General features: G+C 28.1%; 1 protein-coding gene across 2 annotated transcripts in view; it reads right to left on the reverse strand.

Annotated features, from left to right (window-relative positions):
- The window catches only part of LOC100204247 (vacuolar protein sorting-associated protein 35), a 36,408-nt gene that overhangs the window by 1,401 nt on the left and 17,413 nt on the right, over window positions 1-17,594 (reverse strand). For both annotated transcript variants that reach the window (XM_065819341.1, XM_065819342.1), the window contains exons 4-15: window positions 14,990-15,113; window positions 14,567-14,749; window positions 11,306-11,510; window positions 11,041-11,124; window positions 10,606-10,812; window positions 9,816-9,964; window positions 9,339-9,612; window positions 9,160-9,249; window positions 8,395-8,517; window positions 7,840-8,019; window positions 7,394-7,642; window positions 7,139-7,282 (exon numbers count right to left, since the gene is read on the reverse strand). In XM_065819341.1, coding sequence (XP_065675413.1) covers window positions 7,139-7,282; window positions 7,394-7,642; window positions 7,840-8,019; window positions 8,395-8,517; window positions 9,160-9,249; window positions 9,339-9,612; window positions 9,816-9,964; window positions 10,606-10,812; window positions 11,041-11,124; window positions 11,306-11,510; window positions 14,567-14,749; window positions 14,990-15,113 — 2,012 coding nt within the window. The remainder of the gene's footprint in view (window positions 1-7,138; window positions 7,283-7,393; window positions 7,643-7,839; window positions 8,020-8,394; window positions 8,518-9,159; window positions 9,250-9,338; window positions 9,613-9,815; window positions 9,965-10,605; window positions 10,813-11,040; window positions 11,125-11,305; window positions 11,511-14,566; window positions 14,750-14,989; window positions 15,114-17,594) is intronic.

Raw genomic sequence — 17,594 nt, forward strand, 5'->3', positions numbered from 1 at the left:
TTTTTCCAAATAAATTTAATGTTTAATGTCAAATGCTCATCTTTATTTTTGGTCTTAGGAAGTTTTCCTAATTCATTTTTAACGTGTGCCCAGAGATTTTCTATCGGATTTATGTCCGGTGATTTGGCTGCCCACTTCAAAATCCGAATTATCTTGTTGATAGACCCAAATCAAAGGTAGGTTTTCTTCTGCGAAGGTTAGCATAACATCCTGCAGTATATTTAAATATATTTCTTTCTTCATATTTTCTTTGATGCAAAAAAAGGGGACCTACTCCATAATATAAAAAGCAACCCCATATTTTAATATTTCCACCACTATGTTTAACCGTTTTGATGGTATATCTAGGATCATATTCTTTTCTTTTTGGTCTTCTGACATATTTTTTCAGTGCATCGGACCCAAACAAGTTAATTTTGGTCTCATCTGACCAAAGAATATTTTGCCATTTTAAAGATGGCCAGCCCACGTGTTTCCTAGCAAAATCTTTCCTGTTTTTAATATTATTTCGTGATAAAAATGGACACCTCTTTGGTACTTTGGCTTTAACATTTTGTTGAGTAAGCCTTTTTCTAACTGTTGAAGCATCAATTTGCAGGCCAAGAGTAGTTTTTATTTCTATTGACGTTGCAAAAGGATTTCTTTTGGAATAAAGAACAATAATTTTGTCATCTCTTTTAGATGTTTTCCTCTTTCGACCACGTGTTTACCATATTAATTGAACAGTCCATTGAATTTGAAATTTCTTTCAAAGTTTTACCATTTCGTAAAATTTAGATTAAATTTCTTTTATCTTCCGAACAATGTACGCTATGTCCCATTTTTCTTTTATTTTTTATCCTTTTTTTAAATTTCTTCTAAAAAAGTAAATATTTTCATTTTAATTCAACAAATTTCATAGTAACTGTTAACAATTTTCATCTTTTAACTAAATAAATTAAATTATTGTAAATAATGTAATTTTAAATATGCATTACTTATTATTTTGTACACCTTAAATTAAAGTGTTCATAAAAAATCAAATAATAATCATGTACAAACTTGTTTATACATCACCAGTAAACAACACAATATACATAAGAAATTGAGGTTAGAAATATATGTGGGATTCCCGCGTTTATATCAAACATATTCATAATTATGATGTAATAAACGCATTATCCTTATTATTACCTATTATTTTGCACACCACTGTATATATATATATATATATATATATATATATATATATATATATATATATATATATATATATATATATATATATATATATATATATATATATATACAGTATTTTGCAAATTAGTTCGGACAGTGGTTGAAATAACACAATTATTTGCCATATTGAAGTTTTATTCAAAAAAAACATGCCAATGGTACAAAATATGATATAATTAATAGGAGATATGACCTCCTTTTGCTTTTACAAGCATTTGAACACAATTTGGCATGGATTCGACCAAAGTTGAACACATTTTAGTCACTTGCTCATCATGATACCAGGTCCTAATTACAGCACTAATTAGCTTTGCCATTGTCGAACAGTCTTCTTTCAGGAGTCTTTGTTTGATTATAGCCCATAAGTTTTCAATGGGATTGATGTCTGGAGAAATTCCAGGCCAGTCTAAAATCTCCAGTCCACTTTCTTCAAAGAATGTGCGCATTTTAAGTGAAGTATGGCATGGTGTGTGATCCTGCTGAAAAATGCCATCTCCATCAGGAAAGTCCCTTGTCATACTAGGAAGCAAATGAGTTTCCTTCTACGTTAAGAGTCGTCCAAGGCCTTTAGCACTAAAACTACCCCAAAACATCTTCTTAGGCGGATGTTTGGGTGCTTGTTGAATATGTCCTGACTGAAGCGGTTCACCTTTGCTTTGTCTCACAAACTTTGACCTGTAGCCATGGACTTCAAAATGCGATTTGTCGGAGAATACTACTTTTTTCCAGTCGTCTGCTGTCCATTGAGAATACCTACGTACCTATTAAAGACGTTTTCTATTCATAACCGATGTCAATAACTGTTTCTTTAGAGGTTTTCTAGCAAATCTGCCAACTTCAAGGAGCCTTCGTCGGACAGTTGAAGAAGAAATATTTACGCCTGATGTGGAGAAATCTCTCTGAAGGTCTGCACTTGTTTTCTTAGGATTCTTTATACTTTCTCTGATGATAACTGTATCATCGCGAGGTGTTGCCTTGCGTTTTCTTCCACATCTTCCTTGTCGCAGTGTTGAAAATTCACCAGTGTCTTTTTTTCTTTTCAAGATGTCACCAACGGTTGACTTGGCCACCTTCATTTTCTTAGAAATCTGTCTAATGCTCAAACCAGCATGTTCTTTAAGAGTTATAATGCTTGCACGTTTCTTGGGAGTGATGTCCATTGTGAATACGAGGTGAATAATCCGTCACAACCTTTCTGCACAAAGCCTGGAGTAGCACTGAAGCCACTGATGCGTTTGCTAGAATGTCTTCCCGGCAGCAAAGAGTTGCCAGACACTACTAGACTACAGTAAAACACTTATTTATCTGAAAAAACAAGAGAATCTTTAGTATCATAGCTAAAAGTTGGGCTTATTGTGAAAATTATTCCAATTTCCACTGTCCGAACTAATTTGCACAATACTATATACAAAATATACAAAACATTCAACAATCTTGCTTCTACAATTTCATTTGGTAACAAATTCCAATTATTACACACTTGGTTGGTGAAGAAATTATAAAAACCAACCCAAATATAACAACAGTAATATAACAAATATGGCTACAGTAATACAAGGAATACTTATATTGATATGTCAAATGAATGAACAAACATTTTTTAAACAGTATTCCATTCAAGGAATCCTGTTCTCATATTTAGGTCCTAAAAGAAAGATAAAACTCATCCATATAAACTTTCCATTAACCGGAACATATTTTGTAATAGAGGTTTAGAAATTGAGTTTAAGAAATTTGACCATTACTTTAATTACATTTTTGTTTTTTTTAAAATCATAAAAGTTAATAAGCTAATAATCTAAATATTGCAAAATTTGTGATGCAATTTCAACACTAAAAAATGCCAATATATCAAGGAGATTATATTAAAGCAAAGACATAAAGCAAATATATTAAAACGCGGTAGTGGTGTAGTGGTAGAGCGCTCGCCTTCGGATTTATAGAGTTAAGAGAGGGTTGTATCCACAAAAGTAACCTCCTCAACTTTAGTGGCCCTCTCGGCCTTGGGAAGGTGAATAATTAAAAAAAAAAAAAAATAACATAATAGTTTAATATATAACAGATAAATAGGCCCCAGAAAAACTTTGAATTAAACCAGCAAAGTAATAAAATCAATAATTTAACATTATAAGGGTTAATTTACTTTAATAATCAAATTGTTATCAAATTGTCAAAACAAAGGCTTACTTTTAGGTTGTTTCTTTCTTTAAACACAAATTCAACTTTCAATTAAAGTAAAAAATTCTTGGAAATAAATTTTTTTCAACTTTCTCTACTGTTTTAAAAGGAAAATTACTAAATAGATGCTTTATACATTTAATTTCATGGAGAGCAAATAAATTTAGAAAATATTCTATTATATATTGATTTCTGATTCATTTAAAAAAAAAAAGTATTTTCATGCATTTATTACTAGTAGTGTATTTAAATCATCGAGCAGGTCCAATTTTAAGCATTCTACCCCTATCCACTTTTAAAATTTGAAAAAAAAAAAAGAAGAAAAAAAAAAGTTTAGCAAAAAATCTAAATCTGTAAAACTATTTTGGAAAACTAATTCATGTGATTTACATTTTATTTAATTTATAATATTTACGTTTAACTTATTTTTCATTAACAGATTTCCAATGCAATGATAAAACTTGCTTAGTTGTTGTAGTTTCAAATTATTTTCATTGATGTTTAATATAATATAATTCAAATGCTGTTGAGAGCGCCATCTAGCGCCATCAGGCAATCTATGACAGCCAACACAATAGTTGTCTAATAATTTAACTGCAACCTGTTTTTCTTGTTCAATATTATCTGCAAGTCAATAAGCTTAAGTCTGGATTTAAACTCTTTGACTGATGTAGACTCCACTACCAATTCCTGTAAATTATTTCATCCAAAGACAACCCTGTTTGTAAAGAAGTGTTGTCTACTTGAACAATTTTTCACAAACTCTGATTTAACACAACGTTTATAACCTCTAGTATTGGATGCTGGACCTGGTGTATTGATTGAATGCATTTGCATCTGGACTTTCTTCATATCAATAGATTCAAAACCTTTATACAATCTATATTGTTGTATAAGGTCACCTCTTAGTTTTCGAACTTCTAAAGTTGTTAAATCTCATATTTTTAGTCTTTGATTATATCCCAGATGTCTTAATTATGGTATCAATTTAGTTGCTCTTCTTTAAACTTTTTCAAGTTCTTTGATATCATTTTTATAATAGGGATTCCAAGCTTGAATTACAAACTCCAAATGAGGTCTAACGTATGTGCAATAAAACATTTTCATGAGGTACTTATCTTTATACCTAAAAGTATTATTTAATATTGCAAGCATATTGTTTGCTTTACTAGCAGCATTCCTTACTTGTCTTTCCCATTTCAAATCCTTGGATATATAAACACCTAAATCTTTTTCGGAGTAGATTTTTCAATTTCTTTTAGTTTACCATCATTTTTCATGAAATAAGAATATCTTTTATTACTTGCAATAAAATGCATTATTTTACATTTCTTAAAATTCAAACCCAGTTTCCATTCAACAGACCATTCATCAAGACTTTTTTTTTGTTTAGTTTAAAAAAAATTATTTGTTATTAAAATTTTACTGAACGTAAAATAATATCTTAGTAGATTTTCTTGTTAAATAATCTACTATAGTGTATATAGATATATATTGGCTGAATTTTTTTTGTTTTTTATTCTATACCACTTTATCAGAAAAAGAAAAAAAAGAACAATAGTTAAAAAAATAATTGCTGCCCCAACCCAAACTCTTAGTCAATATAGCAACACTCCTCACATGTTCTCCCTGTTTAGTCAATCAATGTGTATACTGAAACCATTGGCAGCCCCCTATTTTGCAAGACGTTAAACAACTTACCTAAGTTTATAACATGTATATATATATACATATATTTATATACAATATATATATACAGTCAGAGAAATAAGTATCCGAACAAAACATTTTATTGTGAAAAATAAACTTTGTCAGGTTATTTCAGAAAAACATATGTTTTTGATAAATACTTTTATAATTATTCTAAAATTTAATTACGATTTTATGTTGCAAAAAATTAATCAACGGTAATTAACTTGCGTTGCTAAAATTTAACGATTCCCGAAGGAGTGTTAAAACTTCAATGAAAAATAATTATCCGAACATGTTGTTTTGTAAACGAAGTTTTGAAATTGATTATTAAAAAAAGTTTTTAAACCAATGGTTTTAGAAATATTGTTGTTTTATAACGATTAATTTTTAATAATTGACTGATATTTTTTTAAATTCATTTGATTTACCATTGATATCATCAAGTATGGGAGTTAAAATCAAGGAATGGTCCCAAGCTCAACGCAATTTGGTTATTGACTTGTTCAAGCAAGGTAAAACGTTTAGGTCGATAAATAAAGCGACTGGAATGGCATTAGGAACCATCAGCGATCTGATTAAAAAGTATAATATGTTTAGATATGTGCAAAATCAGCCCAGATTTGGAGCAAAGCGTAAAACAACATCAAGAATAGATCGACAAATTGTCAAGATGGTGCAAAATAACCGCTTTTTATCAGCACCAAAAGTTTCAAGCCTCCTTGAGAAAGATTTTGGGTTAAAAGTGAGCTCATGTACTATTCGAAATCGATTGAAAGAAAGTGGATTCAAAGCAAGAGTTCCACACAAGAAACCATTCCTTTCAAAAATCCATCGAAAACGAAGACTTGCATTTGCTAAAAAATATGTAAATATGCCGGTTTCATTCTGGAGGAAAGTTTTGTGGACGGACGAGTCAAAATTTAATCTTGTGAAGTCCGATGGAGCTCAAAAAGTATAGAGAAAAAAAGCATTCACACTCAGTTGTATTCGAGGCACAGTAAAATTTAGTGGAGGCAATGTTATGGTATGGGGATCGATGGCTTGGAACGGAACAGGAAAACTGGAGTTTATTGATAGAATTATGGACTCTGAGGTTTATGTTAACATTCTCAATAAAAATCTTCTGGCTTCAACTGAAAAACTGCGATTAGGAAAACATTTTATCTTCCAACAAGACAATGACCCTAAACATACGTCAAAGAAAGCAAAAGAGTTTTTTATCCAAAAGCAAATTGAGTTACTTGAATGGCCTGCGCAAAGTCCAGATCTCAACCCAATTGAACATCTCTGGGCTATTCTGGATAAAAATTGTGGCACACGATGTCTAAAAAGAAAAGAAGATTTAAAAATCATGCTCCAAGAAGCTTGGGCTGATATCGACTCAGATACGACTAAGAAATTAGTTGAATCGATACCATGTTGACTTGCAGAAGTCTTAAAAGCTAAAGGCGGTCCAACTCGATATTAAAAATCTTTAAGCCTTAATCTTTAAAATTTTGTTTGGATACTTATTTAATGCTAAAAAATCCCATAGTTTAAATGTATCTTAATTTTTTATCAATTAAATATTATTATTGATATTTTTTTTTTTGCATATTGAATTCGTAATAAAATTTTCTTTCAGAATTATCATTTCTTTTATTTTTATAAAGTTTTTTTTTTTCGGAAATAACCTGACAAAGTTTATTTTCCATAAAAAATCTTTTGTTTGGATACTTATTTCTCTAACTGTATATATTTATATTTATATATATATATATATATATATATATATATATATATATATATATATATATATATACATATATTGTATATATATATATGTATATATATATATACATATATTGTATATATATGTTTATATATATATATACATTTATATACAATATATATATATATATATATATATATATATATATATATATATACATATATATATATATATATATATATATAAATATATATATATATATATATACATACATACATACATACATACATACATACATACATACATACAAACATATTTAAAATAACATGTGATACTTACAGCTTCATTTCCCCTCCCATAGTAATATAAATATCTGTTTAGTATTTCTACAAACAGCTGAACTTGTACTGTTGGATCCATGCATTGATTAGCAATACGTAGGGATTTCTTTAAACATTCCATTACTCGTTTACCATCATGACACTAAACAAACAAGTTTTACATATTTTAAAACAACAGAAACACAAACATTTTATTAAATGTGCATACTTCATCAAACAATAGGTACACAAACATGCTATTAAATGTACATACTTCAACTTTTTCTGTATCATCTTCATTGTTTACACGCCCTGACCAGAATAAATGTGAACATACAGAAACACCTCGACATTGGTCTGGCTTTTTAAGAAGTTTTGAAGCTGCAAGTGCACATTGAGTTCGAAGTGGTTCATGGTTTTCTTCACTAAAGCAAACCATTTTTTCAAAGGTTCCAATTATTAATGTAATTGCAGCCAGTTGTGCTTTGGAATCTGAGATTTCATCTTCATATATTGCAAATGCCTAAAAAAGAATTAAACTCAACCAATCCATTGATATGTCAACAAATACAGTAGCGCCATAGGTGATATTTTTTAAACTTTATGAAAATACAAGAAAATTTAAAATAATAAGAAAAACTTGAAATACTCAAAACACTAAAAAAAAAAAAAAAAAAAAAAAATAAACAATATAAACCTGCAAAAAATAATAAGTTAAACCTGACTCATGAACTCATATGCAACGGTTTCAGCATTAGTAAACCTCTGTTGATCAGCAGCTAGAGCTCCTTGAAGAAACAATCTTAATGATAGTTCTGCATATTCAGCTTTAGAAAGTGCACATATAGTTTGGTGGCAAAACTGAAAAATCTTTTGGCATTTTTTGTCCCATTTATCATCCTTTTATTAAAAAAAAAAATGCAATAAAAAAGTTTTTATAAATAATAAAATACTTTTTGTCCCACTTATCATTGACTAAAACAAGTTTAGGCTTTCTTAACATATATTTATTAAGTTTTAAATAAAATTAACTCAAATAATTTTTTTTTAACAGCTTTAATTTGAACACATCATTTGTTGGGAGTTAGCGAGTCCATTTAAATAGATTGCAACAAAATTTCAAGATAATTACAAAGAACAGTTATGATAAAAAAAAGTAAATACAGCCACTATATATCAAAACAAGAAGGAAAAAAAAAAAAAAAAGTTTGTTTATGATTTAAAAAATAAATAAATTATAATGGTTTTGTTGAATGAAAAACTTGAAAAAAAAACCTGATCTTGTTGGCTGCGATAAATAAAGGCTAATCTAAATGCTGCAAAGACCAAAGGAGGAAGAGTCAACTTAATTCTTTTTTCACCACCATTACCAAAATGTTTACGAGCAGTTGTTAGTATCTAAAATAAAAAAATTCACAAAGAAACAAGTATAAACATTTTTGTTAATAATCACATTAAAGTGTTTTGAAAGGGTACGCATCAGGCTTGTGGCAAATATGTTTGATCAAAATACATTTAACAAATACATTAATTCTAAATTTCTAAATACAAATTCAAATACAAATATATTCAATGGACATTTTCCAAATACAAATACAAGTAAATATTTGTAATTTAATTTAGAAAAAATAGAAGAATTTTTTCAAGATAAGTCTAAAAAAATGGTCTGCATGTATAAGAATGAAAACAAGCCTTCTAACAAATATCCATTAAAAACACATTTTTAGCTTTTTTTAGTGTTAAAAATTAAAAAACAAACAATCTCTTGGTAGTTAACCTAGTTTATGGAAATGCAAATACATTTCAATCAAGTACAAATAATTAAAGCACTTTTAATCAAATACAATACAAATACAAATATGTCAATTTTGCCCATTTTCACCAAATATAAATATGTATTTGACCCCAACCCTGGTATGCATAGACATTAACCATAAATCCTTACTTGAATAAGTATATTATAGGTTTTTATAAGCATGTATATACATAATAACCATTAATTCAAAATATTAAAAAAATCAATAAATTAAAAAAATTTACCAAATATTGCTGATCAGGATTATCTGAGTAAAGCAATGTAACAAGTCTACCCATAAGCCCTTGCTCTTCTGCAAAGTCTTCAGGATCTTCCTTAAAAATAAACACTCTTAAACTCTTATGAACTTGTCTATATCATACAACAACAATAAACAAAAACTACTATTAAAATGTTTTCGTACTGGTTCTGCAGGCTGATCATCTTGGTCCATAATTAAAGGTGCAGCAAGCTGTAGAACACTGTCAACCTCTTCCATCGATGGTATATAAGTTTCATTGTCAAGAGCATTATTAATTACGTACATTGCCATTTCTTTCCTGGTAGCATAATGAAAATATCCAAAAAGTGGAGCAAAATGCTTTAACTTTAGAATGGTAAGGACATTGTTGTATGCATCAACAGGAATTTTGAGCAGTCTCATTAATTCTTTTGAAACAGCATTGTTTTTATCAATACTAAAAATTATTTTAAAAACTATTTTACGCCTCACCAAAACTAATATAGGATGTCAGAAATTATTATATACACTATGTAATGCATGATTGCAATCAAAATTTTTTTTTGTGTATCTTCAATAAAATGATTCAATGACTTTTTATACTTAGTAACAACAGGGAAAACTAAACAAACAAAAAAGCTAGAAAAAAAAAAAGCATACTGAGCCAAATTAAGTTTACTAAATATTTCTTCTGTGTACTCCAGGACTTTATCAACATAGTCAACACGATCTGGATAACATTTCAAAGCAAGATTAATAAGAGATACTTGTAAAGCCACAATGTCTTCTGTTGGCATGTCACTCCTTGACTAAAAAAAAGTTAGGAGTGCATCTATGTATTTAATTAAATAAAATTAAAAAAAAGAACCATATCATCTAACAATAAATATAATCTAATGTTAAATCTTTATTCAATTTAGTATAAAAATTAAAATTATTAATAAAAATTAAATGTAGTTAAAAAAAGAATTGATTTATAATTTTTCGAATATGTTAAAATACTACTTAAATAAAGTCATTTTTTAATTTATTAATTATAACAAACTTTATGATCATTTTAAAACAAAAAAAAATAAATAATTTTTTACCCATTTAATCTTACATTTTCCTATTTTTTAACTTTTATTGTCTAATTTCTAATTTTTCATTAATCATTAAAATTCTATAGCTTTTTTATATTCTTCATTGAGCACATTAAACTCTGTTAAACTGTTACTGTTACTTTTACTTTTAGCAAAATAGCACAAGCAGAAACAAATATAAAAAAATACAAGCAAAAAAAAAACAACATTTTAATAAAAGTAAATTTGTCAATTTATTGTTTCTAATAACCAAGCAAATCGTAAGAAAGAATCAGTTAACGATTCTATTTACACCAATTTATCAACAGTTCAAGGCTTCGAACCTACAGAAGTCAAAAATACAGAACACCATTTAATAACCCAATTACCTGAATTACATGAGCCACTTGTTGAGAGAAAATTTCAAACAAACGAATATCATTAGGAATGCCTGGTCCATCTCCACGATTAGCATACATGGCCAGACGATCAATCAGTGCAATAATAATATTTTTGACATTCACATCTTGATGAAGATCTGCGCAAGCTTTTAAAAACGGATTTAGGGTTTGAAGATGAAAATCGTCTGGAAAAACCTTTATAAATGACAACAACAAAAGTTATCAATTTTATAATAATTACATAAAAAATTTTTAAAAGAATTTTATATAAATATAAAAACTTGATAAAATTAATAAAAATAATAATATATAAAATATAATAACATATAAAAATACTGAATATACTATCTGAATAACAAATTAAATAGTAATATATAATAATAATAAACAGATGAAGTGAAAATAATCAACAAAAAAACATACTTGTATAATACACTCCATTAGATACTCCTGAGCAATAGCATCCCTGCAGCATATACATTGTTCTAATACTCCTGGTAAAACATCCTAGAAATCGGTATTCTAGCTAGTTAATTGCATGCTATTATTTACTAATTACACTTAGAAAACACTCATTTATTATGTTTGCATGGTTTATAAAAATGGTTTCTAAATGTATAATTTTCAAATGATTTATCATTTTTAGAGTTTTTTTATTTCTATATATTGCGAACTAAATGTAAAAAACCTTTTTATAAATTTCCACATCGATTCCTTCCAGCTGGCTCAATCTCACAAGGTTTGTTCCAACTAAAATTTTTAATTCCTGACGCTCACGTTCTCTTTTTTCTTTAAACTTTGAATGGCCTTGGTGTTGCATTCTTACCCAAAGCTTATTCATTTCAGCAAAATTTAGAAGAATAAAATCAATTGAATCATGAACTGTCCCTTCACTAAAAAGAAATCAACAAAATTTTACATTTAAAGGTTGCATAATCAAATAATGGCATAAACATTTCACAACCCAAAGTCACATTTAAAATCTTTTATTTAAAAAAAAAAAAAAAAAAAGTAAAACTTTCAACAAACACAAACATTAGAAGCTTCGTTACTAAATCTGCTGCTTTAAAGCATTCAGAATTTCTAGAAGTCATCCAACTCAATATTTGAAACAATGTGAAAAGATTAGTATCAGCTGTTCTTTTTGAAAATTTTGAATATTTTGATATTGTTGTCATAAGAATCAACTGATTCACACCTAGAGCTATTTACAGATCACCTCTGACTTGAGTTAATGATAGATACTGGAAAATTTAAAAAATAATTTACATTTATATTATAAGCAGCCATTGAAATATGTAATCAAAGAAGAATTCAATAGGATTTTAGCTAATATCATTTCAATTAACAAGTTTTGAAAGTATTCACAAAAAATAATAAACTTTAGGTTATCCTGGTGAATGATAGTTTAGAAGAAAAAACTACTCTATGTGTGTTAATGTCACAAGTAGATGCGGTAGTGGTGTAGTGGTAAAGTGCTTGCTTTGCAAGCGAGAAATTCTGAGTTTGATCCCCACAATGTCCTTGGTAGTACTGTGCCCAACTTGTTTCTCCGCGCAGCGGCCTTGTTCATCAAGGTTTGTGTTTTGGAGTTATAGAGTTGAGAGAGGTTTATAACCACTATTAAGTAGCTTCCTCATCTGTAGTGGCTTTCTTGGCCTTGAGGAGGTGAATAACAAAAAAAAAAACAGATATTGCATAAAATAAAGAAACTCTCGGATATTAGGTGCAACTTTTGAAAAAATGTCAATTTAAGTATTTCAATCAAAATTAGTCTCAGAAATTGTTAGTTTTAAACAATTAATTACAACAAACCACTGTTCTAACTTTTTTTTTAATCAATTTAGGATATTAAAATCTACTCTATAATATAAATATAAAATCTACATATTTTTAAATCTATATATATATATATATATATATATATATATATATATATATATATATATATATATATATATATATATATATATATATATATATATATATGAGAGTATAAATGTACAAATACTGTTTTTTTAATTATATATATAATTAAAAAGACAGTATTCGTACATTTATACTCTAATATGTGCAGCAGAGTCAAAACCAGCAATTAAACCACTGTACTATTACTGATGGAAATTCAATAATTAAGCAGCATGCTAATCAACTGAGGTGATTTAACAATTATGTGGGGTTCCGCTGTGGCTTGCCTTGAGTAGGGTTTGTGGCTGATTGATTTGTAGCAATTAGCTTTAGCTTCAAGTTAAAGCTAATCAGCCTATAACAGAGAATTGTGACTATAAATTAAAAAAAATACTTTTCAACTTTAAAATCTCTGTATATATTAAATTTTTTTATTTTTAAATAAAACAATAGAAGTCAGACTCTATCATACATGCAGCCAATAGTGTAATAAGGGGGTGGCCAATGGGGCTTTGGCCCTGGGGCGCTAATAGTTTGGGGGTGGGGTGGGGTGTGGTTAAAGAAATATATGGAGCAAAAAAAAAAAGGTATTTTTATTATAAAAATTATAAGTTATAAAAATTATAAAAGGAAATTATTTTGGATATTTGCCATATTCTTTATGTATTCTTTATACTATTTGTTATTTATATTTATAATTATTTTCTAGTTTAAATAATTTGTTATACATTTTCACATTACAGCCATACATCATGTAAGAAAATTGAATCTTCAGCATTTTCAGATAATATTCTTGTTCAATCATTTGCAATAGTGTTACCTGTAGTGGAGAATAAGCGTTTAACTAGAGCTGATGTTGCCAGAATACATAATATCTTTGCAATATGAACTAGTATGGGCAAATGAGTAACTCTTTGGGACCACCATTGTAATGGATTAGATTAAATTAGTTTGCCATTAGGTCCTACTAAACCTACAACAACTCTATTTAATATCCTTTCTGTTCGATACTGTGACATTGTCTGCATCAACACGAGCATTTATAATCTCAGCAATTATAGGACATGAAATAAAATATTGATATTATATTATGAAATAGAAATCTGTATTATTATCATCATTATATACATCCATTATTGCTAATATATTTTGATGGCTATCCCTTCTAATAATAGCACCAGGATGTGCTTCTGGTACTGGATGATGTTTAGTATTAGATTGTTATCAACTGCTTGTACTGCCAACTATTTGTCTTTCTTATATCTTTTATGTCCGTAGGTTCAGCCCCTATATCATCTTTTTTTTTTATCAAGTGCAACTGCTAAGAGAGTATGAATACTAAAACTTAGGGCCATTGTATGGACCTACTAATAAATGCTCACTAACTATAGTACCATCTACATCTGAATCAAATCTAGTATTCAAATCACATAACAGTACATTGGGCAGTGCATAATTTCCTGGAAAAATTGCATTCATTTCTTCATTGATTATTAAATTTTGAATGATAGATGATTTTACAGTGGTACACAGCTTCTAGTAGCACACTTTTGACCTTCCAAAAACTCTTGAAAAACTCTAAAATGATGTATTTTTAGTGTGCTTCAATATTTACCTCTCTTCACCAGTTAAATTGTTTGTTATCCTTTCAAAAACATTTTGAATGTTTGTTGCAATATATGTTCTTAATCTGAGAAGTTTGATCAAAGTCATTTTGATCACCAACAATTTAGTATCAAGTCGCTTGAGTTTTTAAACACTAAAACTTATTTTAACTCAAATCTAACTAAAACACTAATCTTTTGACTTAAATCAATGTGGTATCTCCACCTTTATTCATTATACTACCAAATTCAACTTGTTTCTCTGTGCAGTGGCTGTGGCAGTGGCCTTTTTTGCCAAACCTAATGTTAAGAAGCTTAGGAAAGGGTTAAAACAACAATTAATTAAAACAACAATAGTTAAGAAAATAAATAAGTTGGTAAAATACTTTTTTTTAAAAACATTTGGTTTTTGTTATAAAAGTTGAACTATAATATACCTTGGATCACAATCATTGTCTGGAAGTTGACCTCGAGTAGATTGTAATAAATAGTTTCTTAGAAACAACCCGCGTAATGGATGCTGTGTTCCACGACACATTTCAACCAAATCTTTTATAACATCTTTTTTCGGTACGTCACCAAATTTTATGTAAACAATACCAACAGTTATTAGCAAGTACCTAGAAAAAATTATTTTATTAAGTATATTGTATATCTTTTAAACCATAAAGAATTATTATTATATCCTATATAACATAATATCTATAAAAATAAACCATATTGAATAAGAATGAAAAAATAACAAAAAAAGTGATTTTTTCAAATTTTCAAATTGAATTATTAAACAATTTAAATGTGAAAACTAGATTAAAATGATAGCTTATTTGATGATAACTTGTTATCAGAATTAAAAATCTTACAGTCTGGGAACAATATTGCCAGCATATTGCACAAGCTCATATAAATCATTAACTTTTCGGCCTTTATCAAATTCATCCAACAAGAAAATTTCAAGGTGGTTTAACTCATCGCTAACACACATGTCTAATATTGAGTTGAGGAAAAACAAAACAAAACAACAACAAAAATTTAAACATAAACAAGACCATTTTCCTAATTAATTTCTCTAAATGGAAAAGTCTATTCCTGAAAATGTCTGTTCCTGAAAATGTATAAATAAATGACATACAGCTACAATTATTAAAATCTAGATTAGTTAAATAGGAAACTAAGTTGGATTAAAAATTAAAATGAAGTGAAAAATAGCGACAAATAAAATATTTTTAATGAAGGGAAAATTGGTAAATAAAAACTGAAAATAAAATAAAAACATTAAATCACTTAAAACTTTGTTTAAACATGAAAGTACTTAAAAATATTTTTTTTGTTTATTTCATGTAAAAAACAAACTAACAAAAAAAAACACTAATATACAAAATTGAAATAAATCAAAATAAAAAACATGATGTAATAGCTTTGTATACATCAATACCAATTGATAAAGCCATACCTGTGAAAATTGATTATCTTAACAATGATATAACTGATCTTAAAACCAGAACCAAATGAACACTTACTGACATCTACCAATTAATAGAACTATGTCTTAGTCAATGCTATTTCTTGTATAAAAATAAAATTAGAACCATACTTAACTCAGGTCTGATTGAATTATCACTGATAGTTGTTATTGCAGAGGCATTCTTACAAAAATTGGAAACAAGAGCTCTAAATATTGCAGAAATCAACAATTTTTCACCAAAATCTTATAGGAGACATGTTTATGATAGCCATGCCAGATTAAATCAGTTGAAAAGCATAACAAATTTCTTATTTTATTAAATCAACAAATCACCAAATCCAATATTTTGTACACGTCAGAGGTTGAAAATGATCAGAGAGAACTAAATTTTTTAGATACAAAAATAACTAACACAAACAATTACCATTATGATTTCAAAGTCCACCGTAAAGAAGCAATAACAAACATACAAATAAAACCTGACTCAAATATCAACCCTGCAATTATTACTGGAGTTTTTAAAGGTTTCATATCACGAGCCACCAAAATCTGCTCCGAAAAATACATTAACGAGATTCAGTTTATAATAGATATGTTTGTTAAAAACGGTAATAAAAAACGGTAAGAGATCAAATCTAGAAAAAATTGCCGCGAATTACCTTTCAAGTAAAAGCAATCCTAACAATAAAGCTACCTTGGCAACCAACACTTGGACCGAAACTACAAAAAGCACTAAAAAACATATAATGTCAAAGTTATTTTTACAACACCACCTAATTCAAAACAATTCTCTGTAACAACAAATCTAGTTTAATGCCAAACAGCAACTGTGTTCGTATGGGGGAATTTATATTGGGGAAACAAAAAAGAGAATTTTGCAAAGAAGCATAGAACACCAAACTAATAGCATGAGTGGCAGTTGGTATGCTTCTGGAGCAACTGAGCATTGCAAAGAATGCCATGGGATATTCGACTGGCTGCACCCAAAAAGTTAATCTATAAATAACAACTATCATGAAAAGAAAATAAGGGAATCGCTTGAAATTAACTATGCCCAAACATCTCAGGAGGCTAAACAATATCCGGTACTGCTTAGAGATAACAGGGCAAAAGTTGCTTCAAATAGTTGGAGACCACTATTTAAAAAAATTATAAAAAAACAATTTTTATTGACGTCGTCTTTATAATGGCTTCTTTATGATTTTTAAAATTGTAACGGTTTTTAAATTGTTATTATACGTCTGATGATGGTCTTTAAAAATTAGACCGAAATATCACAAAAAAACAAAACAAAAAAAAACAAAAATTATGTGGTACGATGCTGTTTTTGATGTTTTATAACTTATTACAAATTTACGTACTACAAGATAAGAAACGTCACTTAAACACTTAAAACAAATGTAGTTTTTTTTTCTTTAAAAAATAACTGGATTGAATATGTTTGGTATTTTTTTTTCTATGTTTTTCGATTTGAAATCATTTGTAACAAATAAATTTTATACCGAATCATTCATTCAACAAGAATTTTTTATTACAAAGTAACAGGCTTGAACAGATAGAGATGTTATAAACAATTTTATTTTAAAACAAAAAAACCAATGAAATACAGCCAAAAAGCAAAAAAATTAAATACTTATCTAAAAGACAACTTATTTTTTATGACATTAGACAAATTTCAACTTGCTGAGTTTCTCAAAATATTTCAAAAATTCTTTCTTTCTCTCTCTTTTTCTTTCACCTCTTCTGCCCACACGCTAAACTTTTAGGCTCCTTGAACCAGAACAATAGCTTTTTTATAAAATAAATTTAAAAATAGGAATAATAATTCAACTTAGAGCAAAAAAAATTTGTGGATATTGATAGTACATATATAAAAGACAACTTTGCACTTAATGCAGATTTTAGCAGCTTTTAATGTTCTGGGCTTAAAACTATAAACCTAAAAAAAAAATTTTTTTTTTACAAACGACTATACCATGACATTTTTAGAGTTAAATTGCAGA

The sequence above is a fragment of the Hydra vulgaris genome, chromosome 15 (assembly GCF_038396675.1).
Source record: "Hydra vulgaris chromosome 15, alternate assembly HydraT2T_AEP".
Classification (NCBI taxonomy): domain Eukaryota; kingdom Metazoa; phylum Cnidaria; class Hydrozoa; order Anthoathecata; family Hydridae; genus Hydra; species Hydra vulgaris.